Source organism: Hylaeus anthracinus, unplaced genomic scaffold, assembly GCF_026225885.1.
Source record: "Hylaeus anthracinus isolate JK02 unplaced genomic scaffold, UHH_iyHylAnth1.0_haploid 0, whole genome shotgun sequence".
In the NCBI taxonomy this organism is placed as follows: Eukaryota; Metazoa; Arthropoda; class Insecta; order Hymenoptera; family Colletidae; genus Hylaeus; species Hylaeus anthracinus.
Genome location: NW_026533254.1, coordinates 6211319 through 6238921, shown reverse-complemented (window position 1 = coordinate 6238921; position 27603 = coordinate 6211319). Strand labels below are relative to the sequence as shown.

Here is a 27603-nt window from a genome sequence, read left to right as displayed (position 1 = left end):
ATTTCTTATCGATCTGAAACGTGAGACAGTTTAAATTACAGACGAAAATACGACGTCATGAGCCCCCACAATCTGTACACGCTGCTGGCCGAACGATTGCTGTTGAACGAAGAGACGCTGTCGCTGCCAACGTACAACGTTTTATACGAGGTATCCTTCTCACTCCATTACGATACACTTTAGGGTCTATTTACACGTATCCGTAACGTGTCAGTGCCGTATCATTACGGATATGTGTAAATAAACCTTTATTCTTTACACCTCTTCTAATACCCATTTTAAATCTACTTCCAGATTATGACGGAACAAATTAGTCAGCAGATCCTCTACGCCAGACACCCTGAACCAGAGTCCCATTGCCGTCTAGAAAATCCAAGTAAGCCCATGACTTAGCGTAAACTTATACTCAAGCATGCACGACACGAGCTACTCATCTCTTGTATCGTTTCAGTGATCTTGAAGGTAGTAGCGACACTAATTCGACAATCAAAACAAACTGAGCAACTGTTGGAAGTAAAGAAGCTGTTCCTCTCTGACATGACCTTACTGTGCAACAACAACCGAGAGAATCGACGAACGGTTCTACAGATGTCTGTGTGGCAGGAATGGCTAATAGCCATGGCCTACATCCATCCGAAGAACACGGAAGAGCAAAAGATCTCGGACATGGTATACTCGTTGTTTCGCATGCTTCTACATCATGCCATCAAACACGAGTACGGTGGGTGGCGTGTATGGGTGGACACTCTCGCCATTGTACATTCCAAGGTATGTGTTTCAAAAGCAACGTCACGTCAGAAATACTAGGCGTTTACGCGAACCTCCGTTACTTAGGTGTCCTACGAGGAATTCAAGCTTCAGTTCGCTCAGATGTACGAGCACTACGAGAGGCAGAGGTCAGATAACATTACGGATCCCGAGTTGAGACAACAGAGGCCAATCAGCACTATCTCTGGTTGGGATCAGCAGCATTCGGGGAATAATGGGTACACCAAACCGTCGCCCTGGGGCAACCAACAAAATCACGACGTGCAGCATGTGGAGAGGAACTACAAGGTTGAACTGAATTTTGTTCGTGAAGATAAAGATGTTGAGTAGATTTGCAGTTAGCTCCGTCAAAATATTGTAGAAGTTCAGATCCACAGATGACCGCTTTTTCTACACGACCAATCCCGTACCCTATGATTCGTGTTCTCGTTTGACTCCTTATCCTTGGATATGGGCGTTGCGATACTACAATATCGCCATGAGTGCATTTACACACTCTTGACGAAGCTAGCTGCAATGCTGCTGCAAGATCTTCAAGTGTCAACTGTTTTACTTTACCTATCTATGCTTCCTGTTTTCAGGAGTTCGACGCATCCGAGGGAAACGACCGCCTAGAAGAATCCTGCAGCTGCGACTTGAACTCGATAGACAACACCGAAAGCGACGGCAGCCCAGCAATTGTGAAGTCGCACAGTGAAACGCTGGACACTCCCCAGTCGAGCGAGGTGATATCCCTGGATTCCAGACTGAGCGACAAACCAGAAACGCCGACGACGGCACGAGAGATTCACACGGACACACCGACGATCCTCGAGGAAGCCAACAGCGAGGCAGTCTCCATACCCACGACTCAAGAGACCAGCGAAGTGATATCGCTCGAGAGTACCAGCGATTTGTACAGCGAAGTGCACAAGATCGAAAGCTCCAGTCCCGATTCGATGGTGGTGCAAGAGGTTCTGAAGAAAGACGAGGAATCCTTGGATCAGAAATCGCAGGATACCGTCCCTGAATCGTCACCATCTAAGCAAGCGGAGAAAAGCACGCAAGCAGAAGACGAAGAAGAAGAGGAATCGGCGCCCAAAGAGGACGCGAATGTATCCGACACTGCGATTTCGAGTGCTGAAGAACCGCAAGAAGCCACCGTAACTCCTGAAACTCCCTCCTTGGAGAGCGAAGAAACGAGCAAAGAGAAATCCGAAGCGGTAGATAAAGTTGCGAAAGATGACGACGTTGTTTCGACCGTGGAGGAAACCTCTGAGAAAACAGAAACATCCGACGAAACTTCTACAGAGATCATCGCTTCGATAGAGCAAGTTGTCACTGAGAACATGACTTCCTCTAGCGAAACGCCAGAGCCACTGAATATCAAGGACATCGAGAAGCTACAATTGGAGAACGATCGAGAGATAAACGACAGCGATACCTCAGAAGCGTACTTAACACCGACGGAGAACCAAGAGAATCTCGGCGACACGAAGGACAAGGTCCTGGACGTAGAAAAGACAGAGAATAGTGTCGAGGATAATGTCATCGAAAGCAATGTCGAGGCCACTGTTGTCGAAGACATCGTCGATAATCCCGAAAAGACGACCGCGAACATCGAGACTAGCGAGAAAGAAACCGAGGAAAACTTGAAAAATCCCAATTGCTCAACTAGCGTAATAGAAAGTACCGATGCCTGCGAGGAAAAGGTAGAGGTAGAAGAGGAGAAAGTGGAATCAGTAGTGACTAGTGAGTTAAGTAGTGACAAATGCGCCGCGGACTCTGTAACAGAGGAGAAAAGTGCTGTTATTAATGATAACGACGAGAAGGTAACTGAACATACAAGGGAGCCGTCCACTATTTCTACTAACGTAAGTGATAATAAGTCAGACACCCCGGTGAGAACTGACGAGGTAGAAGTAACAGATAGTGTTTGTAGTAATAGCGATATACAAAGTTCTGTAGATAACGTGACGCAAGTGCCAAATCCTAAGCAGCAAATTCCAACAATATCTACGGTCTGTGATGCAAATAAAAATATGCCCGACGGTGTGCCTCAAATCGTTAGTCCTTCCGTGGTCACGAGGGACAATTCGTTATTGAATGACTTAACTCCAGATCACGTAGATAATCATCGCAGATCCAGCCTGCCGGCTGTACCCTCCGAGACAGCCACCGATGATAACGTAAACAGTAACGAACCTCCTTCTTTACCTGTACCATTGCGAAAAACATCGTCACCCCAGAAACGACCAAGGAGTGCCTCAACATCCACGCAAGTGGATCCCAATCATTTCGGTAAGAGTGACCGCGTTTCTTCGAGTCATAGCTACTCTACGAATACTTAAGTCCACCGTCGATATTTTAGAATCAAAAAGATCGAAGCAAGGTAATCCTTCCACGAGACCAATGTTTAGTCCAGGACCGACACGACCCCCTTTCAGAATACCAGAGTTCAAGTGGTCCTACATACATCAGAGGTTACTCTCGGATGTCCTCTTCTCGCTAGAGACTGACATTCAAGTCTGGAGAAGGTACATATCTCGGGTTATACTGTATTAGGTTGTCCAAAAAGTTTCTTATGTTTCATTAGTAAGTAATACGTATACAATATTTTATTGTTTTATGTTATATTACTGAGTTGTACATAATCGATTTTTCTCGATTACTATTAGAGCCTCAACTTCTAAGAAATACGAATAAGACATAAAGCAGCTGAATGCAAGTCACGAAAAAAAACAAAGAAACCCAAGAACCAAAGAAACTTTTGAGACAACCTAATACTTCGAATTTTAAAACTTTTTCAATTTAAACTTTTCAACTCCCGCGTTTCAGCCATTCGACGAAGTCAGTGTTGGATTTTGTGAACAGCAGCGAGAACGCAATATTTGTTGTTAATACTGTTCACCTGATTTCGCAACTGGCCGACAATCTCATAATTGCCTGCGGGGGATTGTTACCGCTTCTAGCATCAGCGACCTCGCCGAATGTACGTACTGTTTTCTTTCGTGTTCGTTTTTACCTCGCATAGAAGAGCATATCCGGGCGAGAGTTCTTTTCGACGGATTCCTTTTTTTAATTGGTGCTTGGATATTCATAGAGCGAATTGGATGTAATTGAACCAACTCAGGGGATGCCAATTGAGGTAGCGGTTTCTTTTCTGCAAAGACTAGTCAACATGGCTGATGTACTTATCTTCGCCAGCTCGTTAAATTTTGGTGAACTGGAGGCTGAGAAGAATATGTCTAGTGGCGGTATTCTAAGGCAGTGTTTACGACTGGTTTGTATTTTCGTCCACGTAGTACTTTAATTTTTCAAACAGTTACACTACTATTACCTACACCATGCAATTTGAGCTCTATAAAGCTCTTCCTTGTGATTTTATTCGTTCAATAGTTTACGTAATTGATTTCCTATGGAAACTTTAGAAATATCGTTGAGTAAAAAGTGGAAAAGTCTCATTAACCAGAATTACATTAAATGTTCATCATGCACACCAATTAGATTCATCTTACCGATGCATACTACACAAATACAATGTGTTACAGATAACACAAGCACCAAATCCAAGTTGACCCTATCGTTAACTTAATAGTACCGATGTTTTATTTCGTTTACTATACACCTTATTTTTTAAACGTGATCTAGTAAAAGAATCGATTACTTTTTGTGAAAATCGGGATCATATACCATTTCTATTGTTCTCTCTATAGGAATGTAATAGAAAGAACATATAGTATGCTCTGTGTTTTTTTCGTACGTGTATGTACTGACGCGTATGTGCATAAAGAATCGAAGTCTCACGGAGGACTGTCTTATGCTGATTCTTAGCATTGAAATATCTATAAACGCGAGACACACGTGTGTACAGACTGACCACCGTTGCCGAGTGTCAAGCATTGAGGTCTCTCACAGAGACTGTCTTATGCAGATTCTTAGCATCGAAATCCCTATAGACACCAGGCACACGCTGTGTGTCAGATCACCGAGCCGAGTGTCCACATGTGTGTATATACAGACCGACCACCTGTGCAGTTATCGAGTGTTTATAAACAACAGGGGACCGGGGCAAAGGGACTAAGCCGCTCGCTCCACCTAACGCATAGTCGTATGACGTCACAAAATCACGGACATGGGAAACTGAAGTTGTCATTCGATCGCTGTTATATTTCACAGTTACGTCAATGCATTCCAAGTGTCACTAGTTTCTCGTCACTCTTATCTTTCACCTTCTTTGTCGCGCGACTGACTTTTGATGTGAGCCGCACGCTCAATAACAAAAATACGTATATCTCGTGGCGAATTTGATTCGACGACACACATGGCTAGTCTGTACATATTGCGTGTCCTATAGATGATTAGCACAAACGTTACATGCAATGTAAAAGTTGATCCAAACGAAGCAAGGAACTTCTAAAATTCAAAATAATTCAATAATTGGAATACTTAAAATGAATGGAAAGTGTTTAAATAAATATAACAATTCGCCCAAACATCCCCGATACTCTTGTAGTCTACAAGCAGACGTTTATTAATAGAAATAGTTCTTAAATCAGCAGTGTGTTAAATAGTTGTAATATTTTCAGCTTCTGTATATGTGTGATATAGACATTCAACATGTACGTTTACACTATATTTTTTGTTATATTCATCTGATGAAATGCTTCTATAGGTCTGTACATGTGCTGTTAGAAACTGCTTAGAGTGTAAAGAACGTGGCAGATCGTACAGCATGTTAGGTCGACAGATTGGTTCTAGTAATAAACCACATCACATACAGTCTCTCATACGTGGAGCTCAAACATCACCCAAGGTACGTTTCATCCGATCGAACTTAATTTACATAGACAAATGTATTATCGTCATCGATATCGACTAATTGCACACAGCGTATACGTGTTCAATGCCATATTGTATAGAAATTAGCATTCTCAGTGGTCATCAACGTTGACTCTTCGAATGTTAAAGTAAAATGTTATTTCTATTTTTGTAGAATATAGTGGACAATCTGGCGCATCAGTTGAGTCCTGTAAAGGACCCTGAGAAATTGTTACAAGACATGGATGTGAATCGTTTAAGAGCTGTGATATACAGAGATGTTGTAAGTATATCTACATAAACAAATAATCGAGACGTAGCGAATAAAAGTGAGAAACTAATAAAGAGTATATCGTTTTTTTCATTTCAGGAAGAAACCAAGCAGGCCCAGTTTCTGTCCCTGGCTATAGTTTACTTCATCTCTGTACTAATGGTATCGAAATATCGCGACATATTGGAACCACCAATATCTCAACGTCCCCCAAGTCCAGTTCAAACAATTCAGACTAACGGTGCTGGTCTTAGACCAGGCAGTCCTTCAGGTAAGATATAGACCATTATTATATGAGCCAATTTGTTGCAACAAGGAAAAGCGTAACATTAAATCAACATTTATCTGTCAGATTCGTTAATAACACGAATAACTATGCGTTACACTGCTAGTAATTTTAGGTGCATAATTCAGGAGTATTTATAATAGCTTACATAATTTTGTTATCCAAATGAGATAATTAAACGAAATATATCTTTACTACAATACGATTAATGTTGAAAGTATCGTATAGGTAGCGACGAAAGGAGTTATCGTTTGCAGGTGCTTTCATAAAAAATTGATGAAACGTACAAGGATTATTTGAATCGATGTCGATACTAAAACATGCATGTTAACTTTCAAACATATATATGTGTCAACCCTCTAACAAACTTTACACAAAAAAAAACTATTATTATTTAACGATGAATGATTAACGTTGATAATATACAATTGTTACTTCAAAACTCTTACATGTCAGATATATGGTGTTGTATTTACTAATCGTTCTATCTAAAACGTATTAAATGACAAAGTTTACTTCTCTTTACACTTTAAATGTAACACGATACTGTAGCATGACTGCAGCTATATGAGCATGTTTCTTACAATGTTCAGACATTTCGAAAACCATGAACAATTAGAGTTTTCCGATTAAAGGAATGAAGTATCCATTTTCGAATTCTGATACAAGTCGAGTTTGCTAAACATTAAACACATGGAGATACGCCACAAATGCTATCGACATTCTCGAATACTTTCTCTAATAGCGATGAAAACATAGAATATATAAATGCTTTTTTAAATATTCTTTTACAGTAATCGGTCAAATGAAATAAGAATATTATACACAACACAAATGTATGTGCACATATGTAGCTAATGTGGAACACTGTGCACTTTAATTGTTTAGCTGCAGAAACAACAGCACATCACACCGAATAGAGCGCATGTTCAATTGCACTGTATGAACTATTTTATATGTATCTGACAGTGAGAGTTTTGATGTTTGTCGAATGCATTAGCACTTTCTTTTGCGTTTAAATATATTTTCATTATGTCACGGTTATTTTACAATTACGAAATATAAAATTTTGTTGCGCAAAAGAAGTTTCAGACAAAATATAAACTGCAGTGGATTACAACATAAGATAATCTACATCGACTACATTAAATGTTGTTTCAAGAACAATTGAATGTTCGATGACATGTATCACTTGAATGTTGTACTTTAACAATGTGTCTTATGCCTAAACTATGCGATGCTCCTAATTCAGTACTTTGTGTTTCTTTCTTATAATATTATAGAATAACTTAGTTGTTTCGTGTGACAGTGAACAAATCATGGATTGCCTTCGCTTTACTGAGTTTCACTCTATTAATCTTTGCATAATATTAGGATTGAGAGTTGGAAATTTCAACTTTGAAATTCTGGTAATAACGTAGATCACACTTGTACCTTTATGGATTGTTTAATAATCCTTTCGAGCATGACGGATCTTATTACAGATCTATGCAAAAGTACATTAAAACCTTACTAATTGGGTGAGAGAGTTTAGATGTTTGTTAAATGGTGTCCGAAACCTAAGTCTGTTAAATACCAAGTTAACAATATTATAATTGAAAACTATGATGCATTAGATTAAAGTACAATTATGTACATTAAAGATGACTTTGGCTCTTTGTGAGTACAGTACATACTTAGGCATTCCGAAATGTACACTACCGCGCAAAAGTATCTGGACACTTGCGAAATACATATGTATTAGCATTGCATAAAAGGTATTTAAGTACCTAAAATAGCGACAAATTGTTTTTTATTAGTTTCTTAAGAAATATGTAACGTTTGAAATTAAAAATTACATATGTGGAACTTGCCAGCACTACACTAAAATTAAATACGGGATTCATCTATGTATCCGTTACGGTTAAATATTTCCGCTTGGACTAATTCTTACCCCTCTCAAGACAACATAAACATATCATATACAGTTTACAGAGACTTAATACATATCGAAGAACTCCCTGATCTCATTCTGCATAGAAATGAAACAAAATGGAGCTTGAGATTCTTTTAAGCATTGAGACCGCTTCATTAGATTTTGTATTTCTCGGCAGGAATTTTATTCTTCATAGTGATTATATAAATTGTACATAAGGATTAATTCTATTATGCTATGATACCTCAAAATGATAACAATAATAATTACAATTGATATAAGCGTTCTAAATACCTTTCGTACAAAGTTAAGTTTTATAGGACACAAGCAAGTGTCCGGATACTTTTGAGCGGTTGCGTATAAAAATAAATTCATTGCTAATAGCAAAAAACAAGAGAAAACTATGATTGCGTATTGTGTAGAGTGAAACGCAGTAGAGGGTATTAAAAATGAGACACACGAGGCAAAAGGAAACGCCAGTAAACGAGGGCAGAGGATTGAGAATCGTGGTAACGTGGTAAATGTGGTTCCTCAGCAGATGGGAATGGTGGTGGAGGAGGGCGGCCCCTGTTTCCACAGTGGTCTCACCACGTGTACCCACAGTTCCTCCCGGGATCTCACCCTAACGCCAATGCGAATGCCAATGTCAATGCCAACCACCACATCAACCAGCACCACCACCAGCACCCGCTACCGGCTGCCAGGCACTCTAATCGCCAGCCCCCCTCCAACTATTATCTCCCGAATCACCACAGTAATCATTACAACCATCATCCGAATAACCATAATTATCATCGTCATCATCATTACCATCATCACAATAACAACAATCACCATCATACGCTTCAAAAGCATATCGATCAGCCCCGAAATCTCTGTCATAGAAACTCCGGTGTCGGTCTGCAAGGTAAACTCGATTGCCCGAACGTTTGTTCCACGGAATGCTCGAGTTCTTTCTTTGGCCTGCTCGATTATTTAATTGCCGTCTAACCTGCCAATCGAACGACAACTATCGATTACTATTGCGTTTTCGTTTTTCCCCCCTCTACGTTTACATTTTTGTTTCTTACGGTATTGACATGCCAGTGTTCCGCACGTCACTGTTCGCTGATGAACTTGAGCTCGATCGAGGCTTTCTCGAACGAGACACTTGGTTTAGTGTTTGGTCTGTTTTTAATCTGTGACTCGTATAAGTTTATAGTCGTTTGAGTTACAAATTATTGCAAAAGAAGATCGTCAATATTCTTTTTAAATCAACAAATTTAATGCCACTTTCTGTTATCAAAATAATAACTTAGATTATACGTCTGTATTAAATCTTGCCACCCAAAGCAAAACGCATTAAATTTGCCTGGCAGTGAATGAATTAACACTTTGCACTCGAGGCCTTTTTTTATGGTGTCCACCAGCAACTCGAGATGCTTTATTAGCGCACTATTGCAACGAGTACAGAATGAGTATCCAAAAATCATACATGTTCTTGATCTTACCAACGATTACGAAATCCAAAGTGTGTAGCCCTCACGTCAGGGCGACCAAGTGTCTCATCAGAAACAGCCCTCAAAGTTTGATCTACACATACACACATGCACGTGCACGCACATAAGTACACACGCATAACAGCCATTATGATTTTTTCGATCAGCAATTTTTCGTTTCGCAGGAATGGAATTGTTTGGTTGAACTTTTTTGATCCCTTCGTTGCTGTATTGTTTTCCGATAGAATTATTGGTTTCTCTGTTGTAAACACGAATGGAACTGGTTCTCGTTAACCCGTTCAATATGTGTACTTCTTTAAGTATAGAGATATTTGAATATAAAGATAGTGGATAAAAACCGAACAGACGTTTCGCTCGTTAAAAGTTCTGTTTACAAAACTTATCTTTATGCAATACGGTCGTTAAGTATCGGTCGTATCGGTCAAACATTATCTGAACGCTTGAAGCACACGAACCGTTTGCACATAAATTGTGAATGAAAAATGTGCACTAATTGCATATTATTATATTTGCGAGTGAAACAACGAGTTTGCATGTTCGTTCAAACGCAATTGTACGCAATGACAGTTAAATTCTTTTTACACTCAACGCAGGATTACTCTCCTTATTTTAAAAAAAGGACACACAGTCAATTCCATAAATATTCTTACCCTCTATGTCTATTGAAGAAGTTTGACTAAATTGAATAATAGGTTTGATATTACTAAATGAATTTTTTATTATAAATATCTATATGAATAAACTTGTCCAAGTACATATTTATATATACATTAACATATTTATACAAATATAGACTTGGAAACATCAAACCTACCATTTAATTTAAACAAATTTCTTTAATAGACATACGGTGTACGAATACTTATGGGACTGACTGTATAACGTAGCCACTACGTTGTTTGGTGATTTAAACGACTTGCATTAAAAGTATTTCCCTAGAAGAATTATTATGACAAATGAAATTCGTCTTGCATCGTTATGAGCGATGAATTCTTGTAAAAATTTGAATCTTCAATTTTCTATCCTTATGTATCGTCGAATCAACTATACCACTACTTTCGAGATTATGATTTTGCTCTGTTCTCTGTAATATTCGTACGTTATTTTATTCTTTTTCGATCACTTGAAGAGAAAGGAAACCGTTATTGCTAGACATTGCAGTGCAATGATTCAATCAGTTAGAACCTTTATGCGATGCAACCGTTTCCTCGAGCTTCAAATCGCTAAACAGTTTTGAATGCTTCGATTACGTACCTATTGCGCTTCGTTTTTTCCTTTGAAGTTCCTGCACTATATAACTCCCACACAATGCGATCGACGAAACATCCTCAGTCAGGTTGAAACACTAAAAATTAATAAGAATTCATATTCAAACACAGAACAAAATAAATATTTTTTAAAAAACAAATACTCGACTTTGAGGGATTGAAAACTCGCAGGTGTCGTCGATCGCATCAGCGTTCGTGTCATGTGCTTTGCAAGATATAATTCCACTGTACTTTTCCAGCATTTTACTCACGTTATCGAAATGTGTTCCCAGGAAGCGGAGGTATCATGAGCCAAGCTGGTTCTCAAGACGATGGCGAATACGAGGTTATAATTGTCGATGAGAACAATTCCTCGATCCTGGCCGATCACGACGTATCGTCGTCTGGACCTCCATCGACGAAGGTAAGCGACCAAACGACCATTTCTCGTCTCGTTATCTGTTCGATAAGTTGCAACTTTTACCGCATACTTCGTTGAAACGTGCGACAAAAAACGATCTGCCTATACGAAAGACGTGCTCAGGTAAAATAAAACCCTTCTGAATCTTTGCCCATTATTATCTGTACGTGAAAGTTACGAGAATAGGAGACAATAAGTTGCGAATTGTCATTCACGAGGAAATTGTTTATCGATGAGTTTACTTGAGAGTGCATGCCTACCGTTGACAAGGAATGTAATCGTGTTTTACCATATGAAATTATCTCTATACGTAGTAAATATTCGCGTTCCCCGAATTGTAATTGGTTTTATAGTCATGATCTTTATGTACTCGAGTTATAAATATTTGATACTTCAATGGGAATATGGTTCTGCACCTTTCTGTCACGCACGATCTACGGTCGTAATGGTATCGACACCTTCCGCCCACACGATACGCTTTGCATACGTTTACTGAACTGTCACTTTACGATATTTCTTCTGTAGCCACTTGAAACCAAAAATCTACGAACTTCTAACGGGATCTTCGACTCAAAGAACAAACTGCATGCGTCCGGAGTACTAATATCGTAACAACGAATAGTAAACCTGAGTCAAGAGAGACGAAAGAAGGGGAGAGAAATCGTTTTCGAGTTGGCAAATCACTCGACACTAGTTTCGATTGAAAGTTTCCCTTAGATGTAGTTTATACTTTAGTTTGAACACTAGATCCGAGCCCTTGAGTAATTTTTTAATTCAGATCTGTAACACACCGTTAATTACAGTTTCTGCTACATCCAGCATGTAGTGTTTACTTAGCGTTCCTTTGCATTTGCGTAGTCCTGAATAACGATACTATGTAATTATATATGTATTATATATCCACAGTTTCATTATCGCACGGTAAAAGGTTGATTAAAAGTTCCACCATGATAAGACCAAGATTTGAGAATATTCAGGCTCGATCCAAATATGTTTATATTTTTATCGCAACTACCAACGAGAGTATATCTATCTGTAATTTCCGATCTCTAATATCTCTCAAGCATGCTACACCTTTATTCTTTAATTTTTTCTCATCGTTAACTTCCTCTGCTTGCATTGCTATGCGTACTAACTACTGGTTCTAAAGGGAGGTCACAGTGGTGTACCTCGGCCACGGACAATTCTCGAGGATTACACCTCGTCAGAACCAACGCTTGGCTCTTCGACAAGACCCGAACCACTGCCACGAAATATCCAGGTAAAATTTGACTTGAGTACGGACTCGGAAGAATCACCTTAAACGAGAATCTCCTTGTACAAAGAAAACGTCCGGCGGCGAAATAAATTCTTAACGATTTCTGCAAAGACGAAAAAGAGAAAAAGAAATTCAGTTGCAAGAAGAGTCGTCCAAGAACTTATTTCGTCGCCTAACGATATCTCTACCGATCGTTTTGGGAGCGTTCGAAAAACCTTTGTGTACATCGTCAACAGTTTATTAACCGTTTAACACGTTTTCTGTCCGAGAGCAAGAAGACATGCAACGACGACGCGTAAGAATGCCCATTCGACGGGTGCGCAATAAAGCTCGTAAACGGTATAGATAAAACTGAAAGATTTCGACTCTTATACATCTTCGGCATTTATCTACGTGATTTTATACGTAGTTACGTTTTTATTACGTACGGCTGATGGACGTAATCCCCGTAGTTATGGCGATATTACGTTCACCGCCAGAGCCTGAGAGTCTAGGAAGCTTCTATTCCATGTTTACACGTATTAGGTGATTGCGTATTAGTCGTGTACGATTAATTGCATGACATAAAGTAACATAAATTGCATAGCACGCGAGAGTTAATTGCAGGGTACGCTGGGTGTCCCACGATTTTTCAGACAATCTGTGCCCTATGTTTTATGGGTCGAGAAAAGCGATAAACGTTACGTAAACATGGGCTCATAAATGCTTCGGTGAAGGGTTATTATAGGTACTATGAAATGGGAGAAAAATGATCGAGAACTTGCTTTTATTATCATGATACGGGTGAGACTAGACCCATATGTCTGATGTTAATACATTCGTGACCGCTGACGAGAGTTAATGTCACTTCAAATTCTACTCCTGATTATGAAAAAATTATGATAATCTTTTTATTTTATACACTACATATTCACAACACTGATATTTCAAAACATACTTTTTAATTCTTATTTTCGACTTAACGATACACGAATGTGTATACGCGAATGCGATATCCAGTTTTAGAATTTTATTATTCGTCAGTACTCGGTATTAGAAATGTAAAATATCTGCTGGTCGCGAATGTGTTAACATAAATAAAAGTACGTCTTATAGCAACAAGAACAAATTCAACACCATTTCCTTCTATGTATATTCTAATTTCAGGTCTTTATAAAACATTTACGAATCTATGTTTATACTACAGATTTGTTTTATTTCTGCTCATAGAACGTGCTGACATAGTTGATCCAGAAAATCGTGTGGCACTCTGTGTATCGTTTGATTCCTATAAGTAAACGTTCCTAAGACTGTTCTAGACCTTTACAATTAGCGTGTTGAACGAAAGCTAGGCTTTCATTAGAAGTAACCAGTACCGTAGCACAGTAGCCGTAGTTTTGTCCAATTAACTTCAAATAATTTTACCAAACACATCTTTTGATATACCTCCACATAAATACTATACCATTCATATAAATACATAGAACATGATGTTTGAAAAAGAAGATCTTAACCACCACCGAATTCTGTTTTTCAAGGTACAGCGCACAATCGCGTTGAACCCACACACGCACCACGAAATTTCCGTAAATGTACCATAATCTCCTGATTGGTGTCTCTGCACATAAAGTGGTTCGTCGTTATACGGTGACCTCAATTTTGTCCCTTTTATACGAATTTCTCACAGAGCAACGACTCCAGCGAGGAGACGGTGCACCGCAGTAATGTCACCGCCGATCCCAGTCCATCCGATATTACCACCGACAATGAGAACAAACATAACTCCTCCGAGGAGGCTTGGACCGATGTCAACTTGAACGAAGACGGGGACACGATCCCGATCACGAACCAGAGAGAAGACCCACGAAATATTCACAATATGGTCCATAATCGCGGTAAGATTCCTTTTCCACTGGTTTTAGGTGGAAAGAGTATTTGAGCCGTTCATCGCGTAAATCGATTAACTCCATAAAACAAAAAATTGAGAATTGCGATTAAATGGCCTCTGAAGTAAATTATTTGTTATTCAATGGGCAACAAAATGTTGTCGTTTAACCGGTTAATTGCGGAATTTAGTTTTAAAAGATCACCACAGAGTGCGGAGTTAAAATAAAGCAGTGACTAGCATTCACGTCGAACGCACTTAACTGGTTGATGGTGTTAATCTTTATTATTCAGAAAAGTTATTATAAATATAAAAAATAATGGCTATACCAAGTGCTTTGACACTTATACTTAAGATTTTTCAAAAAGTGGAGTTAATTGATTTTTGCAGTGAACGGCTCATTTATTTCTCAAATCACGAATTTCTGTTGTGATATGCAGGTGAGATTCAAGACAGCGAAGGTAACGTTCTGGAGCAAGAGATGCTCGGGAACGCGGAACGCGGTGAAAAACCATCCGCAGAGATTTCAGTGGTCCGGGTGCCAGACAGATTGGTGGTTAGTTCCGCGTCCCCAAGACCCGACGAACTACCGATAAAAGGACTTGTCGATCACCTGCCGGTGCCGACGCCCTCGCGCGAGGCGTCCCTCACGCAGAAATTGGAAATGGCGCTCGGTTCCGTTTGCCCTCTTTTGCGCGAGATCATGGTGGATTTCGCCCCGTTCCTCTCGAAAACTCTCGTCGGCTCTCATGGACAGGAGTTATTGATGGAAGGAAAAGGTACGACTCGATCGATCGATCAATATGTATAGCTTTCTAACGCAAGAACGCGCTCGAAAACTTAATTAGGCGATATAATTGCTTCCCTGATCGGTATAAGCGTTAATCACCTAGCGCCGAATCGGTTTGTTTCTCGTCTACAGAGATTGGCAAGATGTTTGTCAAGAAGAGAAGAGGTTAAATCCAGTTAAAATCGAGACTTCAATCATAATTAAATTAAAAGTTAAATTCGAAGGATTTAAAAATTTTCGCAAAGTCGTCCAGATTTCCGTCACTTTCTATCGTGAATCTTCCTTTCGCTTCTATTCCTTTTTTCTTTGCAGTTCGTTTCGCCGAAGGTATTCAAATTAGTTAGTTTATAGTTTCGCTTAGGAAGATGGAAGTCGTATTCTGGATAATCGGCCGATATTTGTATTCGCGTGGCGCGCGGGCCTGTGGCACTTCGCGCGAGAATTTTACATTCGTAGAACGTCGCAAATGACGGTCGTGTCACGTATCGATGCGCTTTATTTTCAACGAGGCTCGACACACTGAACGTTGTTTATAAATCACCCGAACGTTTTATGGCTCCTCTGCTTCTATCTTACTCGCCTCCGTCGTCGTTCGTATCCCGTACATTTTACAATCTCGAACTTAAACTCGAGGATCGGTTATATTTTATGCGAATGCTGGATAACGAATCGAAACTAATAGGAATTATTCGTGGAGAAATTCTAGATTTTATTTAACTGGTTTATTTGCATACGATGATAACATCTTTAAGCCGATGAAGAAATACGACAGAGCTGCGATCATACAAGGAACAGTATACTCGAGAGTATAATATCAAAGTTCGATCTTCAGTTGACTGAGAACTTTTTGGTAGTATGAGCTTCGTTACTGGTATTAACAATTCGTCTTCCTGTTTGATCGCTAGGTCTGACAACCTTCAAGAATAGCAACTCCGTGGTGGAGTTGGTGATGCTACTTTGTTCCCAAGAATGGCAGAACTCCTTGCAGAAACACGCGGGCCTCGCTTTCATCGAGCTCATTAACGAGGGAAGGTAAGAGGCCTCATTACGATCATCGTTACAACGACGGAGTTATAGTTGCACGCGGTATACTGCGGTCGAACGGGCCCTCTGTTCGAATCATAAAAAGTTTACGTTTATGTTACGCAGGTTGCTGTCTCACGCGATGAAGGATCATATAGTCAGAGTCGCCAACGAGGCTGAATTTATCCTGAATCGAATGAGAGCGGACGACGTGTTGAAGCATGCTGACTTCGAGGTAACTGTTTTCGCGTGTTTTGACTTGTGCAATTAATTTTTACGACCTCTATTCCCTACCTGGACACCAACCTTTGGTTTCGTAATTATGCGTGAAACGCTTATCATAAAATATTTATTTCTTAGTCACAGTGTGCACAGACGTTACTCGACCGACGGGAAGAGGAACGAATGTGCGATCATCTGATCACAGCTGCACGAAGACGAGACAATGTCATCGCCAGCAGATTATTGGAGAAGGTTCGAAATATCCTGTCTAACAAACATGGCGCTTGGGGATACATGGATCCAATGGCTGCAAAGTAAGTAATCACTTGGCACTATTCATTTAACCCTTTGCACTCTTAAGGACACCTGCACTGCCCAGGCATAAGTAACAAGCAAAGTAAGCAATAAATGGGAGAACAGAAGTGATTCGACGCGGTAATGAAGGGAAGTTCGATGCCCAGGTACTTGAAGACGTTCTACTACTACGGCCAGTGTCACTCCCCACAATTTATCATTCACTTTTAATAAGCGATGGGTATCTAAATTCAATTAGTCATAGAATCAATATTCTTAAGCAATAGCGTTAAAAAATACCTCAGTTTTCCATTATGTATGATTATGTTTGGTTAATCAAAATGTAAAATTCTAAAAAAAATTGTATAATTCAACGAACTGCGAAGAGTTTTTCATGGTCATTCCATGACTCAGATATCTAAGAAAAATGGCCTGGAGTTGACTACCTGTATATACCCAAATTGCTTGGAGTGCAAAGTGTTAATTTTCTCAATCTGTGATTTACGTCTGAGGCACGAGGAGTTCTAGGATCTGAAAGAATGATCTGTACATTTCTGTAACGCAGATTGGCCGAATACTGGAAGCTAGATGCTTGGGAGGATGATGCACGCAGACGTAAGCGTTTCGTGCACAATCCACTAGGCTCGAGCCATTCCGAGGCTACACTGAAGGCGGCTCTCGAGCACGGTGCACCCGAGGATGCGATCCTTCAGGCGCGTGAGGAGTTTCACGCGCATCTCGCAGCCTCGCGTGCACATCAGCAGCAATTGCAGTCGGCGGATCTCATGGATGACAATGAGCTGTTGTCGGATGATAGGGACCTCGACAACGATCTGACGGGTGAGATTTTTCGTTTCGTTTCGTTCCATCTGGTTTCATTGCCTAGTGAAGCGTGACGCTTCGTTTGCATGTTGTACCGCCTGAACTTTAACATACTTAAACTGTAACGAGATCCGTGTTCCAGGCCCAGTGAACATCAGTACGAAAGGCAAACTGATCGCGCCGGGTATTGTGGCTCCCGGAATTATCTCCGTGACATCCACAGAGCTGTACTTCGAAGTGGACGAGGAGGACCCAGAGTTCAAGAAAATCGACACTGAGGTAAGTGAATAATTGGAGGTGCATGATTAAAATCCTAACCAGTGGTGATCATGGGGAGCTTTTTATTCGTATTCACGAAATTTTTGGACCTACAGTAAATGGATAAACGCATAGATCGATTAAATACCTTAGTACGATTCATTATAGTGTGCGGAATAACGACAACGTACATGCAAAGTATGGAGATAAATCCGATATTATTTGCTATGTAAATAGTTACAGATATACGAGACTTGTGGTATTTGAATTATTCGTAAACTAATAACACGACATTATCATCAAACACAAGTAAATCCATAGTACTGTTCGATTATTAACACATTCGCGGCTGGTAGATATTTTACGTTTCTGTTACCAAATACTGACAAAAATAATAAAATTCTGAAGCTAGACACCGCAAATTTATATCGTTAGTGCCAAGATAAAAATTACAAAATATGTTTGAAAATATCAACGTTGTAAATATGTAGTGTATAAAATATAAAGGTTTTCGTAACCAGAAATAGAATTTGAAGTGACGTGAATTTACGTCAGGGAGCGCGAATGTGTTAATCTCACTATTGTTAGAGGCATCTGGGTAGCATCTAATGGTTATATTTCAGTCTTGCAGATAATTTATTTTATAATCTGTAAATGTTAGATGCGACGATAAGTGTGCCAAGGATATTACTTAATTTGAATTTTCATATATACATTAAGTTCCTTGAATTGCGAAAGACAATCCAGAATTCGTCCTAATACATTTTCAACTATATTTACGTGGTTGCATTTATCATGTGTCATACGCAATCTTAATAATTAATCACTGTGTCAGTTCCTCTACGTTAAGATACCGTCTATTACATGCATTTGGAGCAACTTGTTGCATTTGCGAAGCTATCTCTTTGAAATATGGTTGCCGGTTGGTTCGCAGATAACGTTACTCCGCATTGAAATCCAGGATCACGCACAAACGCGTTACACCTGGCGCAGTCTGCTTCTTGTGGACTCCTTTCGCAAGAAAGCTTTGAAAATATACGAACATAGATTAATGAATACTTATTAATTAGAATACCTTTGGTACCGCTTAATTTTAACGGCGAAAACGAAGCCTGTAGAATGCCAAATGGCATTACTCTCCGAAGAGACTCATCCGTATACTTCAATTGCATTGGCGCAAGACTTGTGTGAAATAAATTAAAAATACTATGTTGCAAAAGTCACTTATTCTAATATCTTGTTAATACTATAAACAGTACTCACTATTTCTTTCAAACGATTATCGTTTAGAATTCTTCTGAAAAAAGACTATCTTCATAGATTCAAAGTCGACTAATAAATCTTCCTCTATTACCCTCGCGGCCATGAGGCGTTACTACTTCACTCAAGCGTCCGCGTTTTTCTATTATCGAACAAAATAATTAGTAAATATTAATTTACGTCTACACAAGTTTCTCGCACGAGCAATCCAAGTCGATCCGTTTGATCGAGCATGTATCGCCGTGGATTGCATTAATCATACCTTCTCGTGGCTCGGGAATTTGAATAAATGCGAATCATAAATGATGAGACGTGGCGAAAGCTTCCACGATACTGGGCCCGCGTTCAGGACCCGAGTCAGAATTGGTTCGGACGTGTCCTTGTCTATCAGCGTCCATAATGTGGTCACGTTTCGCGAAGGTGGTCATCCAGAGGGAAAAAAAGAGAGAGGGCCGAGATAAGGCCCCGAGAACCGGAGCGAGAAGGCCTGGCTGGACTGGAGGCTCCGATTATCATATATCGGTCGTAGATCTCGCGTTTGTATAACTAGGGAATAAAACAAACAGGGAAGGGCCCCATGGGGTCGGTCGATCTTCAGGGTCGGCAATTATGAGCCCCCCGCGGGGCCCGGTATCTGCTCGCTCTTCCGTCTCTCTTTCTCCTCGCGTTCCATCGCCAACGCCACGCACTAGCCACACATCGGTGGCATAGGTGAACAGGCAGCTCCTCAGGAATGCATTCGAACTACCACGCGTTCCCCGCCTATCGAGTAACTATTGCACGTCTAGTACGACATCCTGTTTATGCGATCCTTGACAATTCGATGGGAACAGATGGATCAGAGAATGTCTCCGCGGTCGAATTCCGCGTTGTATTCTCGCGGTACCGCTTCGAGGATTCCTCGTTCTCCAGGTACCGAGGAAATTGAAGTGCAAATGAGTAGAATCTTTTCTCGTTTCATTCTTCTTTATGTTAATTGGCGGGGACCGTTGTGGTTCTTCGACTAAGGGTCGTAGAATTCTGCACGAGGTGGCGAAAAATGGCGAAGCTGTAGGATGTGAAATTGTATGAAGTATTTTAGAACTGAGAATGTGCAGTGATTTCTATAGACGTATGGACATATTTTGCAACTAAATGATGCCGCCTGTGGTGGAATAACCAGGTGGTAGCATCATAAAAAATTTACTTTATGGTCTTAATTTGGTTACTTGTTGAATAGGAGACTGTAAAGGAGTACTCTTAATGGTTTGGAAAGTCGAGAGACTGTAGGTCGTTCTGTACAGGCTTTCGATAACAACACGTTAAAAGTATTCTGTATTCAACAAGAAAGTGTTCAAGAGTCTGTATTGTTGAATATTTAGATAAATAAAACACGCAGGTTTTAAGTCTTCCTTGGTGTAATATATTTAAGAAACAAAAACGAAATTTAGATATAAGCGTTTTACAAGAAACGTGCAAGTGACGCAATCTACCCGATTCGTTCGATCCGTACGCTGTCGAATTTTTACGACGACTGAAAAATGTGTACAGTCATATCGTTGTTTCCCCGTAGTCCCCCTTTTTGGAATTTTCCCGACATTCGTCTTCTGCGCGATGATAGACGAAGTTTTCATCATTCAGGTGTGATCCAGTCGTAAAACTTGGGTCCACACTCAGTCATTTCGGTCATTATTGACCTGAAGGTCTCAAACCAGAGAAAATGAAACTTTCAAATTATAATTTAACGGTTTCTTCGCAAAAATCCAACATTCATCGTATCGTAAGATGTCTGAGCGTCCGTCCAGTTCCAGGGTCGAATACCTGGCCTCTCCGTAGGATTCGGTCGTGTCCACCTGTCATCTCCGATATATCTCGACTCGCTCGTGAGCTGATCGTGAATAGGAGCACCAACTCATTCGGCCTCTTAATTGGAATCCTCTTTATATAGAAACGCTTAACACACCTGGAACCACGAGAGGACGTGTGGTGAACGGGGATAAAGATGGAAGGCGATAATGTGGAAAAGAATAAACGTAGGGCCTGAAGAAGTGAGAGATAGGAGAAAAGGGGAGAGAGCTGGTTCGCGATCGAGACACGCTCATTAGTCGAGGATGTCCCGAGGGTAGGCGGGGAGACTTCGTCGAATTCGTAGCCGATGGATCACTCGATAGTCGAGTGGAGACTTAAGCGATCGTAATGCGCGGCCGCAGAGGATGCTGCATCGGGAGTGGCCCCACGGGCAAAGGACTTGTGCATCGGTGAACTCTCGCTGGCTTCGGTGAGGGCTCCTCGCCGATCGCGTCGATTCCTCCCCCCTCTCAGCTTTTATAATGGTCCAGGCAAACGTATTTATCGTGATTTATTGTTTACACGGGTCTCCTTTCTCTCGGGCCTCTCTGTCCTTCTCCCGGCGATCGAGTCTCTCTTTCAACGGGTTCTGCGCTAGAGATAGAGGATGCACACCGTGCGATTACGTCCGATGTAAATTATTGATCGTCCGCGGGGAACATTAATATCTAAAACAAATAATGGACCGTTACACCCCCGCACCCCACCGGTGCACTGCGTCTGCGCTCTCTCAAATCGGAACTCCCATTGATACGCGTTCTTTTTCTCCTTTTCTGTCCGTTGTTTTTCCATTGCTGGTCGTAAATTATTTTGCAAGACGATCTTTCGACCAACGATTAAGTCTCTTTTCGATTGGGCGGTGGTTTGTTATACGCGTCGAGCGTTTGTTTCATTGCGGTCGCTGAGGGAAAGAGTTACCGATATGCAAATGTCGTGCTTTCGACCTAGAGGCGGAGAATCTTAGCGAGTAACGAAAGATATAATCTCACGTCTCGATGGAAAGTGGGGTACACTCTCGGTGTAGTCCAATTTTTCATTTTGTCTCGTTCAAACCATTGCGATTTTCGACTCCCTCCAATTGAGTTACAGTTTCGACTGTTGCCGACGAAGAAGTACGCAAGACGTCGTTTAAATTCTACCTTTCCGAAGTTATTATGCCTATTTACGATGTTTGCAGTACGATCTCGTACGTGGCTCGCGTGTTTCGTGAAAGGAGGCAGCTCCGTAATTGCTATGCTTTCAGACACGCACGCCACTCTCGTTATGCTGGCACGCTTGAGATCCGTTCGACCCCGCCTAACCTCTTCGCATTTTTCTAACGATATTGTTCGACGTGTCGTTTCTTTAGGAAAGGAACGCCAGTTTGAATACGAATTATTGTATTTCCTTGGCATAAAGAAGCGTCTTATCAGTAGATATAACAGGGCATCGAATCGCTGGACGTTTTCGAGATGTAGGACATTAAACATCTCGGTGTCGCGCATTTTTAGGGAAACTCTCTGGCGCTTAAAGCTCTTAACTTGTGCTATAGTTATCGTAGACGCACGCTGCGAGTATCCCCACGGGATACTTATGCGGTACGAAGGAGATACGTGAAAGACAGCAAGGGTAGAGAAAGAGAGAATCAGGTCCACTAGACAGGTGGTCCGTGGCGTATGTTGGCGCATATTCGTTCGCAAGTGAGACGCCATTAATGGGAGTACAGTATCGCGAAAAATCGAAAAACATCTGATCGTTTATCAGCCAGTCCGCGACGAGATGCCTCGTGGTCATACATCATGTGGTAGAGATTTTCAATTTATAGGTAGAGAATGTTTCCTGGCTCACAATTACCGCGATGGAGGAATTGGCGTTTTCCTTCGACGAGGAAGACTGCTCGAGTGGCAGAGAATTCTGGCGATAAGCGACGATACTGGTTTCTAAGTCTCTGGAGAGAAAATTAAGTGTCTATTTCACGTGTGACTTGCAACATTTCGTAGACGGAACATGTTACGACGGATACTGACAACTGTAGATTAATTTAGGTGTAGGTCGACGGGTTTGTACTGGTGGGAGCTGAAAAGAATAGTCCTGGGAGTAATGCAGGATCCTATTTAACCTTCTGTGGGTTTAATATATTTTTTTCAGGCAACTTCCAGAACTTTTACTTTGATATTTCAAGTTAATGGTGCCGCTAACCGTCATTTGGGTCATTTCACGCCAAATTGATCATTTGTTTTGGTCGATGTCTCGGATTTTGTTTCAAATGAGATATATTGTAGTTTACGTGAATTTAGAGAGGGTTAATAGTCATCGTTTTGCTCGTTTCGAAACCGTTTGAGAAATACAAGCCTTCAAATATTGTAACTTTTGCCCATTTTCGTGAAAATGGGTTGTACATTTGAATTTTTTTCTCTGGAACTATTAGTCCTATTGACCTGTTTTTTTTTTCATTTTAATCGAGAGGAATTGCTCTCCCTGAATAGCAAGAGCAGTCCCAGGAAGAGTAATCCCTCCCGATCAAAAAAAAAAGGAGGTCAATGGGATGAACAATTCTAGAGAAAAAAATTCAAATATATTGTTGTTGGTTATCAGAGACATTATATGTATAATTAATATAAGACGTATATTAAAATTAAAATATCTTGCTAAAATGTCAATATATTGTATAACTTGTGTCCTGAAAGTTACACTCTACAGAAGTTCTAATTGAAAGAAAACGTTAACGGGAAAGAATTCTTCCTCGAATTGAAAGGTATCATTCGACAAGCACGCGTTTTCCATAGTCTCTATTGCCAGTGACATTTTTGCATTTACATATTACACTTTTATTACAAACCTATTTCTAACTATGTAATTTTTCAGTTGTAGTAATTTACACGTTTGTGTCAATCAGCACTTTAACCAAGAGCGTAAAATTGTCATAAAAAAAATTAACCATTGCCACTCGTCTTACTCGCGTAAGTTGAGAACTAGGAACTTGTTCGACTCGTGACTTTCGCAAGGGCGTCTGTTACAGAGCAAGGATAATTGTTAATTAAACGCACGCGTTGCAACATTCACTTCTTCGCGATAGCTACTCGTTATTGGGCGTGGTTTTCCAACCAGTTCTTACAATTATTCATCGATATACATATGCAAAATACTCGGATCTTTTTTTTCAATATTAATAAGGTGCCTAGATATCATTTTCATTGACAGCGTAACAGGCTTATCGTGACTGACAGCTCGCGAGTAGTTGATTAATCCTTCGCGTACGGTTACAGTAAAGTTACAGTTACGCATACTGAGTTACATAAACGCGCGCTATATGCTCTTTTCAGAAAATGTATTCGTTTTTATTCAGGCGTGATTCATTTACGCAATTTTCCGTTTACGTTACATGCATTACTGTCTCGACGATTCGTATCAAAGATTATTTTCTTGATAGGAGGGAAAGTGTAACCTGGTAATTAACGAGTCAGCGGGCTCAACGTGCGTATAATTGTATTATATCTTCCGCGAAGGCTCGAATGAAAATCACAGAGAATCAGGGAAGTAGAGGAACACCTAGGAACTGTGACATCTTTGATATCGAACGAAAGAGTTTTCAACGAGGATAAGAAATTTGCGATACAAATTATTTTTCTAAATTGATTGTGTATCATCTAGTCGGCAAAGAATTGAAACAAATGTTTCCCGTGTTTAATAATTTATAAATGAAAGGGTTGAGCGCATTCACTCAAAGAATGACCATTCGCGGAGGGCTTGCACTCCAATGGGAGCGGAGAAAAATAGCGGGAAGGCGGGAAAGCAACAGTGAACGAGCACCGATTTAATGTCATGCGATTATGCCCTTCCGTGGCAATGCATATGCATGATACCCGATGATATATCGCAGGTGACGTAGCAATAATGCAACCGCACTTATCCCTACGCTGCATACGACCGATTCAAAAAGCCGTGCACGAGCTGGCAAACACAGCCATTGAGAATGCGACCGTGATTCGTTTCGCTAGTTCGATCGTGTTATCTATTGATCTTTGGATTGTAAGCGTACGTCGATATATGAAAGGTCCCGTTGACTCGCGATACGGGCTGTTGCTCGTTGATTAAATAACATCGTAATGCAGTCTCTTGTTTCTTTAATGTGACGCGTCTATATCCTGACCATTATCCGTGCACGCATTGTTGATAACAGCGAGCATAACATACTGTAATTGTTCGAAGTTATGGAGGATATTGGGCTTACATTCCAATGCTTCGCTATGTAACACAGGTTTGGTTTCTAAATGAAAATAAAAGGGACTCGTAGCATTTTTTGTCTCGCTATACGGTCCTATGCCATTGTCACGTTCGAAAGGACCCTAAAATTTTATCAGCTCCGTCCGTATTGATCGTATTTATATACTCTCGTCGCCGCGATCGCTCGATAACCATAAGTTCGCAGAAGCTCAGCACGCGACGCGTGTAAACGAGCAGCCACGATCACGTGTCGACTCCGATTTTAATCGAGGCAGGGGATTTCGATGGAATTCGACGTTGTGGTAGCCCAGTGGCCCCCGGGGCCAGGCTGCAACGAGAAGAGGCAGTTAGTTTTGGTAAACATCCATCAATTCGTGGGCAGGGCACCGTAAGGCAAGGCAAGATAGAACCTGAACAACAGGCAGTCTGGAAGGAGCGGGCGGATTCGTTCTCAACAAGGCAGGGTAATCACTGCTATTAGTGCGGACATTACTCCGGTGGTCCGCCAATCTCCTTAGCACTCCATCATATCGGTACCTCGAGGGCCTCCTCTACGTTGTACAAAATAGACCATACGCTTCTACGTGCAACAAGTCTTCTCTTGTTTGTATTCGACGATCGTCGCTACCTGGCCAGTTTATAAATTCATGCTTCCTTTTTACCGACTAATACGAACAAAATGAATTAATTTGGCGATGATTAAATAGTAGAGAGTTTGTCTTTGTGTGTTCAACGAGTATCATGATAAAAAAAGGATTCTGATTTGATGTAAAATGTTGGGACACTCCTCTATCGACAATGTTTTTGTCAAACGATCATGTCTGGAACGTTTAATAGGCTTCACTTACGACGAGGACTCCTTTTTCGTTATTTTAACACTAATTTCACACTAATAAACGTCTCGAACGATGTCTTGTTGCATCAATGCAATCTCTGACAGGAGGATGGATAGAACCTGTTTTTCCTTCAACGACATTCGGAGTAATCCAGCTTACATTCTGATTATACGTTCTCGTGTGCTTTGCATATTCCTAGATAACTCGTGATAAAATTCATGCATGATTAAACTATAATATTTGAATACTTAGGGATCAATATCACTCGTTCTGCCGATAGTCTCCATTTCCTCCCAACATAAAAGAAAGTATTTATGACTGTATCAGGTTCGGAAAGAGTAGCTCAAGCATGAATCCTTTTATTGCATCCTGTTCTGTAGTTGTAAGGAATGATCGAAACTACACTCCTCGTTAGAGGGATTTCCAGTCGTCAGCTGGTGAATCAAAGTGAGTTGTCCCTTCGACGGAATTGACATCGAGCGTCCACTGCGGTTGACTTCAGCAGTGGGAGCTATTCCCTCCCGTACGATATCGGTTCATCGGTCGTTATAGGCGTGACCGACGATTATCCTCGAAAGGAGCGATGATGGATATCGTAGGCAACTGTCTCGTGCCGCAACATCGCTGTCAGCAGCTGCAGGTAGGCGGAAAGATTGTGGGTGTACCCGTTCCTCGGATTCACGAAGCGCTCGTGCAAAGTGGACGCTCGCAAGCGCAGATGCGTGCGGACTCAGTGATGCATTAACCTCCCTTTCAGCCCCCTCCCACGAATAATTATTTTTCAATTGGCAGCGTTATTATCTTCGACGTTTATCGAATCGTGTCACGTGGCTCCCAAAACTTTACATAATTCGAGTTTGCCTCCACCAGTTGCACCATCGGTTGATGGATCGCTGAACTGTATCGTCGCTCTACCCTTTTGGCATTTATAAATTGTAAAACATGATTGATACGTTGGTACGTTAACCCTGAATTCATTACTCTTCCTAGACCTGTCTATTCCTTTCGTTTTGCAGTAATTGTTTGCTCGACATCTCCGAGGATTGGCTTTGAAGCAGAAGTCTGTAGGCGATATCGTTCTATTTGGTGTATTGCTGTTAGGCGTCCAAACTGATTAGTAATGGATTGTGGGCGTGAAGTAAAGTACTGTTTACAAGTGATAGCATAGAGATCACTGATGACTCGGAAGCAGAGTAGGTAATGTTTTTCGACTTAAACCGAAGGCAGTCGATGGGTTGTCCTCTTTTCTTGCAGGTCACCTCTACATATCTTTAGAATAGTATAGAGATCAAGAGATTCAAGTGCACTATTCCTTTCGTTTGTTCGAAGGGTCAGTACCTGTGCTTGAGGGCCGAACCTGACCCCACCCGAAGGTAATGGGTTCGTAAAAGGACGAACAAGCTCCAAATAACATGATTATTTGTACCGGTACTACTGGCGAGGGTTCTTATTCTAACGAACCCACCATAAGTCGACCAAGAAACAGAATGGGATGACAAGCTCTTTTCGTGTTTACGTTTCATCGAGGCAAATACTTGGAGCCCTCGTAAAATTCTAGTCTCAAGCAGTTACAAGGATATTATTGGTGAAATCTACACCAACAAACACCAGGGGATGAATCTCAAAATATTCAAATGCAGTCAATAGTTTACACTTGTTGTATTTCCATAAATGGTGCTCAGTGTTTCACCGTCTCGCGTTTTCATGGGAGCAGCAGGCTCCCTCGTGGGAACAAAGAG

General features: G+C 40.8%; 1 protein-coding gene across 15 annotated transcripts in view; it reads left to right on the top strand.

Moving 5' to 3' along the window:
* The window catches only part of LOC128895764 (neurobeachin), a 238904-nt gene that overhangs the window by 131463 nt on the left and 79838 nt on the right, over positions 1–27603 (top strand). For 6 of the 15 annotated variants that reach the window (XM_054158661.1, XM_054158724.1, XM_054158717.1 and 3 more), the window contains exons 17-37: positions 42–150; positions 295–376; positions 452–768; positions 835–1056; positions 1350–3048; positions 3119–3284; positions 3586–3739; positions 3851–4030; positions 5423–5563; positions 5744–5851; positions 5939–6110; positions 8576–8947; positions 11080–11210; positions 12358–12468; positions 14132–14339; positions 14770–15108; positions 16025–16151; positions 16269–16377; positions 16503–16678; positions 17224–17498; positions 17623–17759. In XM_054158661.1, the coding sequence (XP_054014636.1) occupies positions 42–150; positions 295–376; positions 452–768; positions 835–1056; positions 1350–3048; positions 3119–3284; positions 3586–3739; positions 3851–4030; positions 5423–5563; positions 5744–5851; positions 5939–6110; positions 8576–8947; positions 11080–11210; positions 12358–12468; positions 14132–14339; positions 14770–15108; positions 16025–16151; positions 16269–16377; positions 16503–16678; positions 17224–17498; positions 17623–17759 (5335 nt within the window). Of the gene's footprint in view, positions 1–29; positions 151–294; positions 377–451; positions 769–834; positions 1057–1349; positions 3049–3118; positions 3285–3585; positions 3740–3850; positions 4031–5422; positions 5564–5743; positions 5852–5938; positions 6111–8575; positions 8948–11079; positions 11211–12357; positions 12469–14131; positions 14340–14769; positions 15109–16024; positions 16152–16268; positions 16378–16502; positions 16679–17223; positions 17499–17622; positions 17760–27603 lie in introns of all 15 variants that reach the window. The other 9 variants (XM_054158708.1, XM_054158680.1, XM_054158642.1 and 6 more) reach the window with 5 other exon arrangements.